The sequence below is a fragment of the Dendronephthya gigantea genome, unplaced genomic scaffold (genome assembly GCF_004324835.1).
Source record: "Dendronephthya gigantea isolate DGI-Jeju-01 unplaced genomic scaffold, DenGig_1.0 000130F, whole genome shotgun sequence".
Lineage (NCBI taxonomy): Eukaryota > Metazoa > Cnidaria > Anthozoa > Malacalcyonacea > Nephtheidae > Dendronephthya > Dendronephthya gigantea.
Window position 1 is genome coordinate 185,412 of NW_021163140.1, and position 20,525 is coordinate 205,936.

Here is a 20,525-nt window from a genome sequence, read left to right on the forward strand (position 1 = left end):
TAATTTTATTTATAAACTCCGTTTTCCTAATGACAAAAAGAAAACAAAATGAAAACATTCCCGTACAAAAACCAGTCGAAGCGCTGTATGAGACGTCTGTTGTTATATTTCATGGTATTTAATAATTAAAATAATTTACCATAACACTGACTATAGATGAGTAACTTAACTTCCAGAAAAAGGTAAGAATCTTGTCGTATTTTTGCCAATTTTTCACAAAAATATGAGGGTAAACTTTGATTCTTTAAAAATATACGGCCACTGAGCTATATAATAATTCCTGGAGGACCGGCTCCTGTCAAAAAAGTGAAGCCACTAAGATGGCAGATTTTGAGCTTTGCCGCGCCACATGGTTCCTATTGCTCATGTTAGTTACCACTGACATACCGCGATACACAGTGAAAAACTGTGTCCATCACCCTCCCGATTTTTATGAAAATATTTTCAGCATTCCGTATATATTTTTTGGTTTTTCATATACAAAGGATAAAAGTGTTTCTCTTTTTCCCTGTTCAACAAATGGAAAGGACACGTAGCTTCGTGCTCTGCGTCTGACGTTGTGAATGGCTTAATTCACTTATCGGTAGAGTGAATTTTCTCATTTTGCTCTTATTTTATAACATCCAGGTAAGCCGTTTTTCAACTTTTTTTACTATAAATTTCGTTTTTGGCCTTTCGAGTTTGGACTATAGTATAAACTTATTACCAAAGCCTCTGAGACAATAAATCCATCAAAACGTGTGGTACAAACAGCAAAGATACTATTTTCACCTTTTGGTACATTACAGTGCTGTCAGTGCAATGTTATATACCCAAATTTTATCATTTTTTCTTAACTTGTGTGGGAAAAAAATTAAATTCCTGGCACTGTCAATCTTTCGAGTTTGGTCTATGTTGTTTTCATGATAGCAAATATCAATGTTAATAGGTAAACCATTTCCCCAGTGAGTCTACTATAGTCACTCTTCTATTGATGCCACCCAACATCAATTAACATGATCTGAGGGTGCTGATACAGAATGATAAGATGCTGTAAACAGTGTAAATTAATTCCAACCTCTGATAGTGAGCCCTCTTAAAGCCTAGTTAATATATTATCTTTTTTTTTCCCTTGTCAAATCCAAAGTGAAATGAACTGATCAATTATCACAGCTTTTAATTTATTTTTTAGCTTCTTGCACCTTGTGAATAAATCTCGATCATATCTCCATTTTTATTTTTCAGGATGAAGTTCATGCATTTTATGACTGTGCATTGTTATTCTTCATTACCATGTTATCTGATTTTGTTGTTGGCTGGTGTTTTTATACCATTTGTCATATTTATTAATGAATGAAATAAAAATAAACATGCATTGACTGAGCAGTGTGTCTTTAATCTGCAGCAACTTATATAAACTCTCTGTTTATGGTATCAACCTCCAAGAGGGCTATATTCATTAGGCTAATCAGTGGAGCCTATGGAGGGATAAATGTTATTCTTTACTATGACCAGGGGTTCAGGGATGCAATTAAAGAATGCTGAAAACTTTTATAGCCTATTAAGGTACAACATCATCTTGAAGACAACATCACATACTGAATACTGATTACATGCTTCCTGCAATTCATCAGTTAAGTTTAGGGTTTAGAAAGTCAAATTGTTGCCCATAAGTTCCTAGTTGTCTTCAAAATATGCGAGGATACTGCCAAAACATTCAAACATTTGTAAACTTTCATGTTGGAAAGTATAAATAACAAAATTATTATTACGAAAAAAAAATAATAAACCTGTCAGTTCGTGTCAGTATTTAAAATCTTTAGTTTGTCTACATTTTTCCATATTTTAATATATATTTGTTCCGCACTGGCAAAAACAGCGTGTATGACTTGTATTCATCTTAAAATAAAACTTTATTGTATGTCAGGGCGAGAAATATCAAAAAACAACCTAAAAACATTTCAAAAACAAAAAATATTTCATGATCACGGCAAAAAAATATAAAAACCAGGGGGGAGAATTGTTATTTACAAAATCCGGGGGGGAGAATGCTGCTGTAGCGGGCTCAGAATTGAGCCTGGTCAGTGGTAAATACCATGGTCAAAAGGAACCATGTGGCGTCAGCAGAGCTTCTGCGGTTGCGCAGAAGGGTGAAATCCGCTATATTGGTGGCTTCAAAAAGATGGCGGCGAAGTTACCGAAAAATGACGAGCCGGTCCTCCAGGAATTATTATATAGCTCAGTGTATACGGCCGTTGCGAGTTGCTATGACTACAGTGTTTCCACGTGCAGAAAATATTTCTATACTTCTCTCAATTTCTATTTCTCAAATACCCTCTACCCTCCAAAACCCCCAAACCACATAAAATTTCTAACAATCATTAACTAATTTTGTTTAACCTAGGCGAGGGGTTGCTGCATGCATGTATTTCTACTCTAACTCTACTTCTAAATTGTTCTTCATCATAAATTTCATAGTTGAAATAATAACTTCTATTCTCCTTTCCGTTACTGCGTTGCAAATTGTCCAATTGTTGCAATCTTTCAAGCCATAGATTCGCCATGTTGTTTATCACAACTTTGTTTGAGTGTGGTTGAAGGGAGGTATGACCTACATTCAAACTCCACTCAAACTCGGCCTCTACTTCGAGAGTGAGTGCCGTTTGTGAATGGTCCGAGGGCAAGTGTAACTTTCCACTCATTGAGAGTGAAAGAATACTCAGTGAGTACAGAGTTGCACTTTCGAGTAATGAACCTCTACTCATTGAATGTGAGTGTGAGTAAGCTTTTAGAATACAGGCGTAAAACGTATCTAAATCACCAGCCTTGCACTACAATCATGGCAAAAATATTTCCAAATATTTTGTAAATATATGTAAAATCACCTTGATATCACATTAGCTTAAATGTCATCTTTTCCACTCAGTAAAAGGAATAATATCCTAGCATGCAAGCTAGCATCTACGTTTAGATTTGAAAACATGTGTTTTGTATAGGCAGGCATACAGGTTTCTCATATTGTTCGTGGCGGTCATCAGAACGTTACTGATCGATATTGTGAATTTACAGCCGACACACTCGTATCCGACATAGTGATGTGAATACTTCGAATAAATGTATGTGCTTGTTTTTAATAGAATGGACAAATAGATATATATTGATTGTAAATATATAAATAGAATAATATATCCTTCTCGGAAGTGCTAAACTGCATTATTTTTGACATTTTGAGACCAATGATGATATGATTACTTGTAAAATAAATATGTCCTTGAATGTAAATATATAAATAGAATGCAAAAATAGATATATCCCTCTCGGAAGTGTTAAACTGGCTTATTTTTGACATCTTCAGACCAACTATTTGGATATATACACGGGTGAATAGAACCCGGAGTAACTGACGAACTGAAGTTTCTCTGCGAAGTTTCAAAATCTTTACTGTTGTCAGACTACAAACTAAGGTGAGCTTTACATATCTTGTGCTTTATTAGTTAGGAAATTTATTTTATTTGCATATACAGTAGATTTCAACTTCTAACTTGGTGATCTGACACAGCTATATAGACGTCTAAACGATGCGATATATCTGTATAGAGTCATAGACGTCCGTTGAATACGTTACTATCGTATCGAAAGTCACTTATAAAAATTATGCAAAATTTTGATTTGCACAAGCATGATCATGCTGGAAAAGACCTATGCGAAATTATTTTTGATAGCTTTATAATGAAATTTTGGTTCAATGTAACTATCACACAATTTCAATTTGAAATTCTTGCAAAGAACAATGATTAAAATTCCTATAAATTCCACGTAAATTCTCCCCCGATTTCGAAGGTTCATAGTGTGAAAGACGTCTTTCGGTTGGTTAAGGGCGATATTCAAAACCTAGGTGAACACATTTTAGGTTACCTGCTTTAATCCGATAGATGCATGTTTCCAAATGCGAGTTTCTCAGTAGTAAATCAAGCGAGCGAACGTTTTAATTAAGATGTACCCGTTAAACCTTGTGATTGTGAGAACACTACAACCGGGCTTATATATAAATTCATAAGAGATGCGTGCAGAGGAGGCTAAGATAATCCGCAGTTTTGACAAAGAGCGCTGTAGCAATCAATGTTAGGTTAATTAGATGTTACGATAAATAGATCAGCATAAAATTATTCATTTGGTATTTTCAGTCCGTTTATTTATCATGTTAATATTTCAAGATATATTCTCTACACATGCAAATGATGGATTTCCGTCTGAATGTTTGCCTGTTGCTGATACTTTTTGCGGCATTTTCTGATGTTGATGGCCGTAAATCACATAGGGCCATTTTCAACTTGACGAATTTTCTTTTCACGTGAAAAAGAAATACAGCAAAGTAACTTACCTGCAAAAATACTTTTCAAAACCATATCATTTCACTAGCGAAACACTTCGACGGGATTTCTGATTTAGCTTTATTATCATCTCGTTAGTGTCGACGCGACCAGAATGCGACGTATGCATGTAACCTGGGCTTAAGTATCTTTGGCGTGCTCCAAAATCTTATCTATTCGTAGAGGAACTACGCGTTGTAAATATAATGGTAGAAATATAGAGGTAAACACATGGTTGCGAAGAAGTATGAAATAAGTGAGATATCAATTTCTAAAAGAAAAATAATTTATAAAAGTTCTAGGCCCTTGTGTTAAGTTAGTGTACCTTTTTACCAGAGCTAGTCAAAATTTATGCATTCCGATTGGGTTACAGAAAATGTAAATTAACTAACTCGCTGATTGGTTTAAAACGAAATTCCCCCTTTTTCACATATACATGTTAGTGATCTTACCTGTTGCAAGGTGCGACGATAGGGAAAAACCTGACCGAGGTCATGAAATGACCAGACGATGAGGAAACGGCACTCCAGTACTTTCTTGGGGGAAGTACAATATACTTTAATTTACATTTTAAAGTGCTAAAACAGGGCAACCTCTCTGAACTTTCTCATCAGACTCATGCATCTTATACTTACTCAGAATACCATTAGCAAAGCATTTCAAAGTGCGCTATGTAATTTCAATACCTTCATACACAGAGGGTAACTAAAACGATAATTGGGGGGTGGGATGAATATTCATGTATTCAGTTCTGTGCTAAAGAAATCCGTCCGGCAGAACTGAATGTCCAAATTATCGGTGAGGATAAATAGATCAATACATAAGGAAGTCGGATTACACGTCAGTCACGTCTATGCAATGATACAATGCCAACTTACCCTGTGAAAAAGGTTTTAGTGTGAATATGCTCTTTTTGAAACCGCTGGTAACCTATGTCTTGATATTATGCATCACATTTGTCTCTGCTGACGTAAAGGTAAGATTTAAATCATTATCTTGTCAAATCCGAATTTTTAGCTCTCACATTAAATTGTCAAGTTAATGCGGAATTAGGAGCTAATACGAGTAAATAATTTTTCATGCGAAATGAAATGATTTTTTTGTGTATCTTAGCAGATTGTGGACATTCAAACAGGTTATGATCCTGGCTCGACAGGTACTATTTTTAACTACACCATTTGCCCTTCATTAAACAAAAAAGAATTGCATTAACATAATTTAAAATATTCAGAAATACAAATCGGAATCTCAATAGCGCATTTTGTGCAAGTCAATAAGCGTAAAAAGATATTCAATAGTAACAATTTGTTCGGTCATGTGTTAAAGCTGAAAACCATTAGTCAAAGATGGAAATTCAATAAGAATACAAAGTACATTCAAAAACGCAAAATACATTTTCGTTTTAACACAATAAACCTTCAATTAGAGAATAAAGTAGTTTCATTAAGGTTGTTATGAACACAAATATATACTCGTAAAAAAGCGTTGTGCAAGCGGAAAATGATCCAATCAAATTTTTGGTTAGTCACTCATTTGCATTGGGAATCTTCGATAAAAATCGTTTCGTTCGACATCATCTTGGGCATTTTTGCTAGTTTGTTACACGTCGAAGTACTGTCAGAATGGCACAACGTCGAAGAATATCACAACAAGACAAAGAACGGTTGGTTAGAGCATTCGAAGAACAGGATCAAGACTACCTTGCTTTGGCTGAAACTTTAGCAATAAATCGTTCAACTGCCAGGAGTATAGTTGCTCGATATCTGCGAGAAGGACGAATTGAAGAACAACCACGTGGAGGACGCCTCAATGTTCGATTTGATGCAGACATGACAAGATGTGTGCAAAGAATAGTAGATGAAGATTGCACTTTGTCACTACGGGCCATAAATGCAGAATTACGACGTCGAATGCCTGAGAAGCCACAAGTTCATGAAAGAACTATTGGTAAACATTTGGATGGAATGCTATACTCGTTAAAGCTATCGCGAATACTTCCAGCTGATCGTAACAGGCCAGATGTTATCGAGGGACGCCACGAATATGCTAACTGGTTCTTAGAGGAGGCGAATATTCATCATCCTGTATTCATCGACGAATGTGGCTTCAATATATGGACAGCCAGAAGTCAAGGACGGGCTCGAGTTGGAGAGCGTGCTTATCGTTAAGTATGCGGGCAGAAGGGACGCAATCTTACCATTTGCCTCGCGGTATCTCAAGTGTTTGGTTTGGTGCATCACACCATTCAGGTTGGTGGGATGACCAGAGATTCCTTCACTGAGTTTCTTGAAGGTACTGCTGCCCACCTTGATGAAAATGAAACTCAATATCTCATTTTTGATGGAGCACCAGCACATCGCCGACCCGAGCAGCCAAGAGACAACGTACATCTACGCCAATTGCCACCATACTCACCATTCCTAAATATTGTCGAGCAAGCGATAAGTTGCCTGAAGGCCAGCATTAAAGCAGACATTTCACGCCCTGTTATGCAAGAACGCTTTGCCGACAGAAATGCGGCACGAAATGCCCACCTTCCCCTTGGTGAATACAGAAAACAATTGCTTGTTCAAGCTGTTGAAAGAAATATTGGATCAATTACAATTCCCAAATGTGCAGCTTGGTTTCGGCATATGCAGACCTATATTCCACGATGCCTTGCCAGGGAGAACATTAATGGTTAAAAATATGTTAATCGCGTGTGTATACTCGAAATATTTACAGTAAAATTGTGTGCCGATAGACGTTCGTAGACTAACAGGCTTGATACAACCGCCCCTGCTTGTCAATAAACCCATGCTGTTGTTAAAATTACATTATTCTGTAATTGAACGTTTCTTGTGTTCAAAGAAAAACGTCTTTTGTGTTTTTGAATGTACTTTGTATTCTTATTGAATTTCCATCTTTGATTGATGGTTTTCACTTTTAATGCATGACCTAGCGAATTGTTAATATTGAATATCTTTTTACGCTTATTGTCTTGCACAAAATGCGCTATTGAGATTCCGATTTGTATTTCTGAATATTTTAAATTATGTTAATGCCATTCTTTTTTTGTTTAATGAAGGGCAAATGGTGTATTAAAGGAAGGGTTGTGAAAAACGTGGTATTGGAGACGAGGGCATTTGCTTGCGGTTTGCATAAAACGGTAAAAACTGTCGGGTTTCCCGCCCATGCAACAATTCTCGATCTCTTTCACGATCTCTTACTTTCTAAATTTCACATGCCCACTTTCTATATGTTTTCATCTTTCAGTGAGTTGTTCTTCCGTTAATGGTATTTGTATACCTCCACTTGCGATTTGTCCTCCTGATCATGACCCCATCCCATGCACTCGATTTCATTGTCCAGGACTTCTTGTTTGCTGTTGGTATGTATTTTTTTATGCCATTTTGGTTACAAACTTGAAATTTTATCGTAACACGGAGAACGATGCCACAAAAAACAAAGTAAACATATTTATACGAATTCCGTGCAGCGCTAGCTGGTGGGTGATCCTAGTTTGATTACCTGATCAATCATTAATTTTTAAACTAATTAATTAAGTACAAAAAATTTCAGGGTATGTTTTATTTATGATTCTTTTCCACAATGCTTTAACGCAAGTCTTTCTTTTTCAGCCCAATTTGGCCGCCTGGAAAGTAAAGCTGGAATAGTCTATTAAAGCATTGATGAAATGTAACATGTCCAGTTTACATGAATTGATTAAAGAAGTTGATAAAAAATTCCAGTCTATATTTGAGTGAATAACTGCATTTTTTTGACAACTACTGTCATATACTGAGTCTTGTTTCTCGATTTTAAAATCCAATCATGGAACGCAACCATTTGGATGGCAACCATCTCTAACAAATTGCTCGAATACAAATAAATAAAGTCGCTACGGACGAAAAATATTACTTGTTGAAAACTGGCTATAGGGCATTGATGTTCTCAGTTCTTGTGTATACGTGTATTATGAAACAGATAACGCAGCATTGTCAAATTAAAAGGCTTATGTATAATTCTGTAATTCCCATCTCGTTCATGACAAATATTTTCATTTATTTCGAGGAATTACTATTATCGTACGAACAGGTTTATGTACATACTCCTAATTTTTGGCATGCATGCAGATTAAATCATGCAGGCTTAGATTGTGCACACAAAATATTTAATACTGAGAGGGCGTTATACCTATCGACATTTTTAATTTCGCGGGACGAGACACTTCGATATCCAAAAGTAAAACGGGCCTTGCACTACAATCATGGCAAAAATATTGCTGAATCACAACTGAAAATGTTCTATACGCATTTTGGTCGCATCGAATGCAATTCAAACAGTATTGACGATGAGATGATCATGAAGTTTACTTTTGTTAATCACCTAACTATCATTTTGTTTAAATTGTTTAAACGCATTCGACACGATATTTTGACGTCGTTAAATGGGTGTATGTATGATAAGCAATGATATAGCCTAGACTGATGCTAAATGTAAAATAACCTTGATCTCACATAACTTAAATTTAACTTTTTCACTCACTAAAAAGAATACTAGGGACATTAGGATGACACAACGAACAACGAGGACGGACTACGAATATGGTTTCGTTTTCAAAGCGCTTATAGCCGAGACAAAAGATAAGGCGAACAAAATTTGCATATTCGTTACGGTATACTTTACTGCCGATCAACCTTGACTACGACATAACAATCTTATTACTCAGTATTAGCAGCAGAATAAACTCAGAAGATATATAGTAACGAAACTGGCTACGCGGCCTTACCTTTGTAGATTGGTTTTGTTAACAAGGGATGGAACTGCAAAGATTTACAAAAGTTACAAAAAGTGAGCGAGATTTCCGCGTGCATGTAAAATCATCCGAGATGAATTTGAAATGACAAGTATTTAGTATTCGCAATCAGTGGAAAAATCAATTCAACCGTAGTCAGCATAGTCCGTTGTCAACATGACAACATCCCTAACATGCGAACAGCATGCATATATACTTTTCGATGTATAGGCACCAGGTTTGAAGGTTACATATTACTCAGGCAAATTCGTTAATATGGCGACCATCGGAAAGAACGTTAAGGCGGATTTCCACTTACAGCGAAATCGTTCGCCAGCGAAATATTTGCATATTTTCTTTTGAATTTTAACAGCATAAATAAATCAGTTCGACTTGACTGTTCTCAATTCAAAAGAAAATATGCAAATATTTCGCTAGCGAACGATTTCGCTGTAAGTGAAAATCCGCCTTTACTGATTGATATTGTTAATGTACAGACGAGACGCTCATATCCGACAGAGAGATAAATATATATATATATCCTTGAATGTAAATATCTAAATAGAATGTAAAAATAATTACAATGTAAAAATAAATATATATCCTTGACTGTAAATATATAAATAGAATATAAAAATAGATATATTCTTGACTATATATAAATATGTAAATTGAAATACTTTGAATGCAAACATACAGAGGGTAAAAACAAATATATCCTACACGGATATGTCAAACTGCATTATTTTTGACATTTTTAGACCGTCGAATGGCACATATATACTCGGTTTAGTAAAACCTTAAGTCATTGGCGAACTGAAGTTTCTCCGCGAAGTTTAGAAATCTTTACTGTTGGCAGTCTACAAACTGAGGTAAGCTTCATCTTGCATTTGAATAGTTTGCAGTTCCCTTAAAACTATCTGAACGTCCGAAAAATTGAATTCTCCCATCGAGCACGTATCTGTCGTAATCAGAGAATCTCTAGCATGCAAAATTTTATTTGAACATGTATGGTTATACTGGAAAAACCGATCCGAAATGCTTGTCTGATTAAAAGCTTTATGTATATTTGGAAGTCTTCTAGAATTTCAGCTATATTCAGTATAATTTAAAAGTTAAACGAGACTTACCTTAAGTCGAAGTTGGACTTGAATTTTATCCCATAAGATATCGTAACCAAGGACTGACATGAAGAACGAACGCAGGCTCACCGGGAGTGACGTGTCAGCATTTGTTTAAAAACAGACGTCCGTAGTGACGTAGCACAAAAATAACCCGAACGTGCAAACAAAAAGGCAGAATGACAACCACATGGGTGTGGTAGGGTGGATCTGTCAGTCCTTGGTTACGATATCTTATGGGATAGAATTCAAGTCCAACTTCGACTTAAGGTAAGTCTCCTGTAACTTTTAAATTCTATCCCATAAGTCGTAACCTGCGGACTGACATGAAGCGTTCAAAGAGTGGCAAGTCACTACAAAGAACGAAAGAAAAAGAAATAATTGCGTTTGACGAAGGAGAACGCTTCCTAGCCGTGTCATATCGAGATTTGCGATGTCAGATTTACCTCGTTCTGATGTGTCGTCATAGTAACTGGAGACCATGTGCTCGCTCTATTTTGACATTTTTTTGTTAATTAAACATATGAGCCATCACATACGCTGTGACGTTATAATGGTAAACTTTTTGTTAATGATCGGTAACCGAAATCAACACATTCCGAACGCACATCACTAATCCGTGATTACTACTAGTTATAATTATAATTCTTTGTACCCGAATACACATTAGATAAAGCACTCTATTAGTATTAAGTAATCACATGTCTATAATAGAAATGTTTAAATGTGGAATGTGTCCAACCCGCTCTTTTCAAAATTTCATCATGCAAGTGCGCCAACATGTATAACAGAGTTGAGTAGTTTTTTAGGACTCGCCAGTTACTATCGCCGCTTTATTGCGAATTTTGCAATAGTCGCCGCACCTCTAACTAAACTTACAACAAAAGAAGCCGCCAGAACACCTTTTGATTGGTCGAACGAGTGCGAAATATCTTTTAAGGAAATTAAACGTCAGCTCTGTTCCGCACGGGATAACGAAAACACGAACCACAGCATACCACCCTTCCGGGGATGGCCAAGTGGAGACAGAATCGCACGCTACAAGATATGCTTGCGCATTATGTGTCTAACAATGCTGACGATTGGGTTGTTTGGCTAGATCCCGTTCTCTTTGCTTATAATACAAGCAAACATTAAACTACTGGGTTCTCCCCGTACGAACTAGTCGGAAAAACACCTCGCATGCCTCTGGAATTAGAATTCGGTGTAACGACTGGGAACCCAAGCACTCAACCGGAGTACGCACAGAAAGTCCGCAATAATCTTCAGAATGTTAGGCAGCTAGCTAGAGAGCACTTAGATAAGGTAAGGTCAGCCAGGTGTTCAAATCACGACAATAAGAACTGGAGGCCCCATGCAGTAGGTCAGACCGTTTGGGTGAAACGCCCAAAGAAAGGTAAGTTCGGTAGGAAGTGGATTGGGCCGTATAAGGTAGTGAAGAGAATGGGGACGACCGAGTTAGCTTGAATGATGGAAAAGTTATGGTAGTTCATCACGACAACCTTAAGACATGCTATATACCACTGGATATCGGCCGAATCGTTGCTCCTGGTCGTGAGTCGGGTGATTTCGCAGTGGTTCACGCATTGCCCGAGCACCCCGTGTTACAACCACTTCCCCGTAGGCCTAGAGGTGACCCCCAACGTTATCAACTTCGGCAAAACATACGTCCTCCCGAACCTTATTCTTACGATTGGTAAATCGTCGATATGTAAAAATGTGTTTTCGGGGACGAAAACTTAAGTGAGGGGAAAATGTAACAATGCACCTATTGTGATTAGATAATGTAACAGTGCACTATTGTGATTAGATAATAATTATAACAGTGCACTATTGTAATTAGAAATATGAGAGTTTTGAGCACATGTATATGGGGAGCACAAGGATGAAATAAAAGACACTTAGAAACTGGATTCAACGTGTGTGTGTGTGTCTATAACGAGGTTAGATCTGAACATGTACCCTTACCGCATGCACATCCGACATCAACTCCTTCCTCGAGACTATGCTCGGGTTTGCAGTTTGCGCGATGGCTTGTTGACCGTTGCAGACGAAACGAAGAATTCCTGCGATCATTCGTTGTTGGAGACGAAGCTGGTTTTGCCATGAACGGCCAAGTTAACACCCACAACGTTAGGGAGTATGCAGCTGCAGGACAACCGCTCGCATTTAACTTCGAAATCAATTCTAGTCAACAAAAACTGACAGTTTGGATCGGACTTTGTGGCAACGGCCAGATAATTGGGCCATTCTTCTTTGACGGAAATGTAAATAGATTAAACTATCTGCAAATGTTGAACAACGACGTGGTACCACAACTTCAGCAAAATTTCCAGATGCAAAGGAGAGGAGCATTCCGAAATCTCTGGTGGGTGCAAGATGGAGCTCCGGCACACCGTTTATAATTGCCGTCCGTGATCGATTATATCTGTCAAGCTTTGAGGCAAAAGTACTTGATATTTTCCAAATGGCCAGAAATTATATTTACACATGCATTTTTGTGGCAATAATCAATTGCCTATCCATGTCATTCCATATCTCTTTCCTAATTTTTATCAAGCATGATATATACATATAATTAACAACCAGTGTTGTACAGCCTTAATACACTGGCGGTCAAAAAGGACTGCTCAAAACAAGTTAAAATGCTCTCAAATGAACGTAACTGTATAACGAACGTAATAATATATGCGAGTAAATATAGACTAGATTACATGCTAAGCTATATGAAATATTAATATTTTGACTATCAGCTCATATACGACTCGAGTTCGCAGAATAACTTAAATAACACTACACTTGTAACTCTGACGTTTTCCGACGAGAAAGGTATTACTCTGTAACACAGAATAGGATCTTAACTACACTGTAGTTAGTCTACTGGAAGGAAATACGTTTAAAGTAGAAAACTCATAGAGTCTGACAAAGTATTTCATATGCGTTTTAAAGACAGGCTACTAGTGTGTCTGCTATTTTACGCGCGTTGACACACGGTTATTCAAACATAAATATTTCGCGTTGTGGATCGAATTTAAAAAATCCCCACGAGGAAATTAAAGAAAAGGTCACGCTTTGTCACAATTTGTTAGTTTTGAAGTGAAAGTTTAATATCGAATGGCACGGAGGGCTTAGAACATGGTGTTATTTTCCCACTCTTTTTGTTTATATATTTTGAATTTCGCGCAGTCTGATTGGTCAAGGACGAAAAATGTAAACAAACACACTGGTTGGCTAACATTATCCACCCTTGTTCCGTAGTCCGTGTTTTCCACCAAGCCATGAAACACAATTGATTAACATAAGAGCTTGCATCTGCTTCCAACACGCTTGTTTTAAGAATAAAATTTGGCTTCGCTTGGGCAATTAAGATACGTAAACTTTATAAATTATGTTTACCTTAACCCACAGTTTACCTAAGAACAGCAGTTTATACAAAATGATTGACGCTAAACCCTTACTAGATTATATCTGTCAAGCTTTGAGGCAAAAGTACTTGATATTTTCCAAATGGCCAGAAATTATATTTACACATGCATTTTTGTGGCGATAATCAATTGCCTATCCATGTCATTCCATATCTCTTTCCTAATTTTTATCAAGCATTATATATAACAACCAGTGTTCTACAGTCTTAATACAGTAGTTATGGTACCAAAAATGCGCCTAACCTCTTTATAATATTTTATACTCTATATGTTTGTCTGAAGTAGTTAAATATATATTTTCGAAAGTTTAGTTTGCTATATAGTGCTGTGCTCATATGATGCGACGTCATGTGACTTATATGTTTTCTATCACCTGCTCTGTCGACCAAGCGTCATTTCAGCAACTGCATGTCGAACTCAGTACGTTCAGTTGACGACCTCACGCAATCATGTTCAAGATAATAACTTTACTTTTTATGATTGTTCAAATTGCATATATATTTTCACAGAACTGTTTTCCCGAGATTTATACGATCATTACAACTGGTGAGTCGTCAAAAAACTTCTCTTGTTCTAACGAAGTCATTTTCGTAGTGTTGAAAATTTCATTTCTTTAAATATTCGTATTTCCAAACCTCTTTTTATAGGTGGACTGTCTTTATCTCCAGATGAAATCATATCGAATCATACCATTAAACATGGAATTGTCCCGATAGAATGTTACGAGCTCTGTCAGAAAGAACCTGGTTGCCTTGGATTCAACTACAGAGACAAGATCAATGTTGTAAACTGCCAACTGACCAACATCATTGGAAAAAAAAATCACACCGCAATGGCTGGAGAAGGCAAATGGATACTAATGGTCGATGAAAAAGCGGTATGTTTATGTAATTCAAACTTTTGATCAGGGCGAAAAATGCTCAAAGAGAAATTCTATAATTAGCGATTACCGACTTGTGCTTTTAACAATAATGCGCTGTGTAATAACATCAGCCCGATTAATACTATATTATATCCGTCTGGACGAATAATCCGTCCGACAGATCATTCGTACATAATAGAATATACACATGCACGACAAACTTAGACGAACTATATGGACGAATAATGTTATTAAAACCAAATTGAATCGAGGTTTAGAAAGTTCACGGCCATGGAAATATTGGAAACGAATGACTACACAAGGCAGGGAAATTATTTATGTGGTATAAGAGTGCACGAGCCACGAAGGCCGTTTTATGACGGATATTAGCACAGATTAGCTATATACAGATATGAAACTTCTTTGTTTTTGCTGATTGTTTTGTGTCCCACGCGCAGCCAGCGCGTGATGACTTCCGGCGAGCTTGGCAAGTGTCATGAGGGAATTTAATGAGTAAAACGCCGTTTTTAAGACGAAAAATTGCTTTCTTAAAAAATTCTCGCTACCTATGGCTATTTCTGGAATAAATTCCTAAAGAGTATCGGTATATGTATCCTTCGTTAACTGTGGAAACGCAATTGAGCATATCTATGGGTAAAAATTGACTTTTGAAAATCAAAAAAGCTGGTCCGAAGGACATTTGCATTGGCACTATGGAATATATGTACTCTGGCTGAATTCTTTTCAATGAAGTCCCATATTTACACGTAAATATTATTTATCAATTTTTCAAGTTTCTAACCGTCTTTTAAATCTGTTTTTTGAAATAATACCAAAGCATAGAGTGCGGCTTATTGCAAATTTTAAACCTGAAACTCAAAACATAATATGGCCATGTCTTTATTTTTTGTCTTCAGAGTTCTGCTAAAAAGACTCGTGTATGGTCATAATAATCGCGCATGAGCATCAATTTGTAAACTTTGTGTAAAAAATAGTCCAAGACAAGGAGGATGAAGTTGTTTTTTATAGCAAAACTCCTAAAATCGCTAAATACACTAAATTGCTCGTCATATTTACATGCCATGTTGTTGTTGTTCATTTCAAGTACACAAAGTCCTTTTTAAGCTCTTATCATTTCGTTTTCACATTTCTATTAATCCTAGATATTTGTTAATTCATTTCATCTTATCTCCTGGAAATATATTGTATCTAAAGCATGCATTACATGTTTTCTAAACTCAAAAATAGCTCAGCCAGTGCTAAACTATTGCACTGCTTTCCATACGGCAACCCTGCACTCTTCAGCTATATTTTTTACTGTTTTTGCCAGCATCAAATAATTTCAGAAACCAGTTTTTAGCTCGGAAGATCCACTTCATCCATATTTTTAAAAATTTTAAGTCAAATGGGAAAACCCTAAAGGTTTTGTTTAAATCAGGATTTGTTTGTCAAAAATTCGATTTTTCCATCGATTTACTCATTAAATTTCAACATGACACTTGCCAAGCAAGTTACGCATGCGCACATCAGGCAAAAAGCCGTGTGACTCGATTTGGCTTCAGTTTTATATCTGTATATAGCTAATCTGTGATATTAGGGTGCTTTAAGATTGAGTACGACTACGACTACGAGATTCGTCATTCTCGCGCGTTGTTTGCTTACGCTATCAGTTAAAACTTGCCGAACTTTTAGATTCCAGTGTTTTGATAAATTTCGTACTCGAAAGCCCAACGACTATGAGGTTTGACTGATGGGGTAAGCAAACAACGCGCGAGAATGACGATTCTCGTACTCGAGTCGCCGTCAAAGTTCCCTATTATATACTAACAGACAGATGATGCGTTACGACGAACGTTAGATATTCCAATTATCTTTGTGGTGTAGCCCGTTTCACGTTTTGTCTCGTGTTCCTTCGCTATATTTATGCAAGCATTTCTAAGGGTATTTTCCCATTAGGAAAAGAGAAGTCTGAATGACATTTTAAACTCAGGTATGTTGAAAGATAGCAGATGTAAATAAAATAAAACTTTTTTACAAATACCGCAAAACGTCCCACTAAGTTATTTTAAACCAAATGAATAAAGATTCACCCAATGCTATAGAGAAACCCTTAGCTTAATTCTCACGCATTCATTAATCGCCAATCAGCAGACGATACTACACTATTTAAAAGATAATAAATGAATCCTGTTGTTATATAGGTGCTGTGTATTTTAAATGTGATTGGTTCATTCGTAGTCACATGACTTTAAATAAATGCAATGCTTTCCGCCAGGGAAACAAGTGAAAAATTGCTGCCCGCATATATTGTCATCGTGTTTTTTGAAATGGAATTTTTTTGTAACTTGTATGTTTTTGTTTCTATATAACAAAGCACTAAATGTACACTATCTGGGAAAATAGTGACTTTTGACTTCCCTCGAGTCTCAATGATTCCCTCGACTTCGTCTCGAGAAACATTCAGAGTCTTGGGAAAACAAAACTCACTATTTCCCTTGGGAGCAAACATTAAGTGTATATTTTTTGCCAATGTTGAACCTCTTACACAATCCCAAAACATGTGTAGATCTTCCAAACTACTTCGCTAGAGAAGAGTAATTTTATATCTAACTTTCAATTATGTTCAGACAGGCTATTTAGGTTAGCTGTGGTTATCCTTAAATCTAATACTAAATATTTGCCCAAATGGGGAAAAAATGAACATCATATAAGGGGTTAGAAGGATTACTTAACTAATCCTCATTATTTAAAGTTTAATATAGTTATTTTGTGATGTTTTCCATTTCTATAGCCACCAGCTGTGCAGATCTGTACAATCAAGGAGTGAGAAAAGATGGTGTTTATAACATCAATCCTGACGGCCTACAATCGTTTCAAGTCAGATGTGATATGAGCACAGATGGCGTTGGCTGGACCGTGTTTCAAAGAAGACAAGATGGAAGTCAAAATTTCTACCTTGGATGGTCAGATTATAAAGCAGGCTTTGGTGATCTTAACGGCGAGTTCTGGTTGGGCCTTGATAAAATACATCGTTTGTCCAAATCTTGCCAAAATGTTCTAAGAGTTGATTTGATGGACTTTAATGACGCTGAACGTTACGCTAAATATGGAACATTTAGTGTTGCTGATGAATCAGACAAATACAGATTGAATATTGGCAATTATTCAGGTAGACTCGCGAGTTCCTATTGTCCACCAGTTGGCCAGTTATATATCTTATCCAAATTTATTACATGACAAACCTAAATAGATCATTTTGATTTGATCCGTTCTTGAAAAAGCGAATAAAGTATAGAGTAAAAGACAGGGCGTTATTAAACTTGGTGTTCTTGACCAAAATTGAGTTTTACGTTTTAACTGTCTTGCGTCATGCAGATAGTTTTCAATTCAATTAAGGCCGTGACTCGTCACTGTTTTGAATGGAATCGTTACTCATGGGTGAGATCGTAATCTAACTGATGTTTTTCATGAGCCGGCCAGAACCGGCTCTTTTGCGGAATAGCCTTGTACTCTGGAAGAATCTATTAGTAGTAACATGAGTAAACCAAAAATTTCGAACTCTAAAGTTTATATTATCTTATACTTTTTGTATATTTTCTTGAAAGGTGATGCAGGCGATTCTCTTGCCTGGCACAATCAAATGCAGTTCTCTACCAAGGATAATGATCAGTCTGCGAATTGTGCTACGAGATTTAAAGGAGCTTGGTGGTACAAAAAATGTCATCATTCCAACCTTAATAGCCTGTACCTGGGTGCAGGTCAGAGTAGAGAAACTGGAATGAACTGGTTCTATTGGAAAAATTCATGGCGCTCTATGAAAAAAACGCAGATGAAAATTTGTCCAAACTGATTTTAAGATACCCTTGCACTGCTTGAATGTGGTACATTAACTTGTTGCTGTTGTGATCAAATAGTACAGTGATGTAGATTAGTAAAATAACAATATAGATGAATTTTAGCCAAAAATAACTTTATTACCTGACATTATTTCAGATCATTTCGTGACCCCGAACTGAAAAAATGCATTTATACCGACTTGTTGGTAATCATCTTAATCCTTAAAATCCTAGATTTTTCACATTCATTCTCTACATCATGAGCAATTTTTCTGTAACTATACCTGTGTAAACAACTGTGTGTGTAAACAACTAATATTATATATTAACAACATAGCTACTTTATTTCAGTTTCAAATTCATGTCAGAGCTATTTAGTTTTTATAGCTACACAAAGGCACAATTCATAAATTATATTTCATCTCATAAATTGTTCCACATGCACTTTCAAGGTTTCAACCAATGCTGCTATTATTTATTCTTTCATTACAATTATTGTTTCATAATTGTATGAATAAGATTAAGTACATCTTAATTAATGTGAGGCAAGGTTTCTAAACTACAATTAGCGTATCGCAGCCAGTGGGGTAGTCAGCAATAGACTACACCCAGAGAACAGAGCCAGATGGGAGTAAAAACAATTGGAAATAAACATACATTTGAAGCTAACATACTAGACTTTTAACAACGACTGTTGAAATCTAACAGTGAATTACTTGTATCAGCACTCACTCAGTGATCATGTTTAAATCCCGATAGGTGAGTTAAGCCATTCACAGCATCATCAGTAGAGCAAGTAACCACTTCTCCATTTAATTTGCTGAACAGGGAAAAAGAAACTTTTTAGATGACAGCATAAGCCGGTAAAAGCACACAAATACCCAATATACCAAGTACAATCCACGATTTTATTGGGAAGGGCAATTTTCACATCAACAAAATGTTGTTCAACTCAAACAACAAACAATGTGGATGCCAAATTTAGTGCGAAAAGTTTGGAGATTTCGTTGAGATTTCGAGCTATCCGGTTAGCTCGATAAGTACCCATGAATCAAGGTCACGGTTTCGCCATTTTACCCTTTTTCCCGCGTTTTATCCTTTTTTCCGCTTCCGCATTTTACCCTTTTCTCCGTTTTCGCCATTCTGCGTTTTACCTTCACAAAATTTCCCAATACAATACCCGCGAAAATCGCGCATTTCGTGTACTCCATGCTATTTTCTACCAGCGCATGCGCAGACAAATATCGCCTCTGTTAGCCGTGACGTTGCATATTGCCGTATTTCACGTTAAAGTGTTTGGAGTTGTTTGGAGTGTTTAAAGCCATTTTGCTGATCGACCATATTTATAATGATCATAGACAGTAACGGTCGGCGTTAGATCATATCGAACTAACGTACATGACGTCATAAAATTTTCAATAACCCTAACTCTAACCGTAATTAAGGTAAAGCCAGAGATACTATTACATAAGTATATGATCACTCCTATACTGGGTATGAGGGTAACAGACATTTACACTTTCGTGTACATTTATAAATGTAAAATGTATCATTCATCGCCATTTTTATTTTATCATTTTTATGAACCAGCTCTAGAAAGACTTCATGTAAGACTTCTGTTATTATACTTCCGTTATTGCAAAATTTATGACGTCATGTACGTTAGTTCGATATGATCTAACGCCGACCGACAGTAACTGCATGTTTAAGAGAAATAAGAAACTTGAAGATGCGAATCGAGTCAATACTAACACTTATTTTCTTTGAATAACATTATATATCAGGTGAATATATTTTGCCGTTGCGGTTGCCGTTATATTTTAACTCTGTATTATTTAGTTAAGAAGCATTTCATTTTCAATTCACATGCCTTTGTTTTGTAGCACAAAAACGCCCCATAGTAAACAGGATAAATACAAACCTTCCATCCCATCAAGTTTCATGACGTAATTTTTAAGCCTTTTTTAACACAGCATAAAAATTTATTACAGTCCAAAAACGTCCGTGCCTCGTAGGGGTTTAAAAATTACGGATTTCATATACATTTATTACTTTTTCACACATAAATCAGGGGTTATATCGGCGTTTCACCGCCCTATCTTATATATATATATATATATATATATATATATATATATATATATATATATATATA

The 20,525-nt window shown here is 36.3% G+C and overlaps 1 protein-coding gene across 1 annotated transcript; it reads left to right on the plus strand.

Moving 5' to 3' along the window:
* Positions 1-6,519: 6,519 nt before the first annotated feature.
* On the plus strand, positions 6,520-18,384 carry LOC114536100 (microfibril-associated glycoprotein 4-like). The gene is made up of 5 exons (XM_028557451.1): positions 6,520-6,598; positions 14,320-14,549; positions 17,162-17,174; positions 17,326-17,703; positions 18,140-18,384. Exons 1-5 carry the CDS (start codon positions 6,520-6,522, stop codon positions 18,382-18,384), a joined length of 945 nt encoding a protein of 314 aa, XP_028413252.1.
* The last annotated feature ends 2,141 nt before the right edge of the window (positions 18,385-20,525 follow it).

Excerpts from the sequence above, each read along its gene's own strand:
- LOC114536100 (XM_028557451.1), top strand. The coding sequence starts at position 6,520 with ATGCGGGCAGAAGGGACGCAATCTTACCATTTGCCTCGCGGTATCTCA. Across the intron at positions 6,599-14,319 it reads TGGTGCATCACACCATTCAG|GTGGACTGTCTTTATCTCCA; the intron begins GTTGGTGGGATG and ends CTCTTTTTATAG. Across the intron at positions 17,704-18,139 it reads GAATATTGGCAATTATTCAG|GTGATGCAGGCGATTCTCTT; the intron begins GTAGACTCGCGA and ends TTTTCTTGAAAG.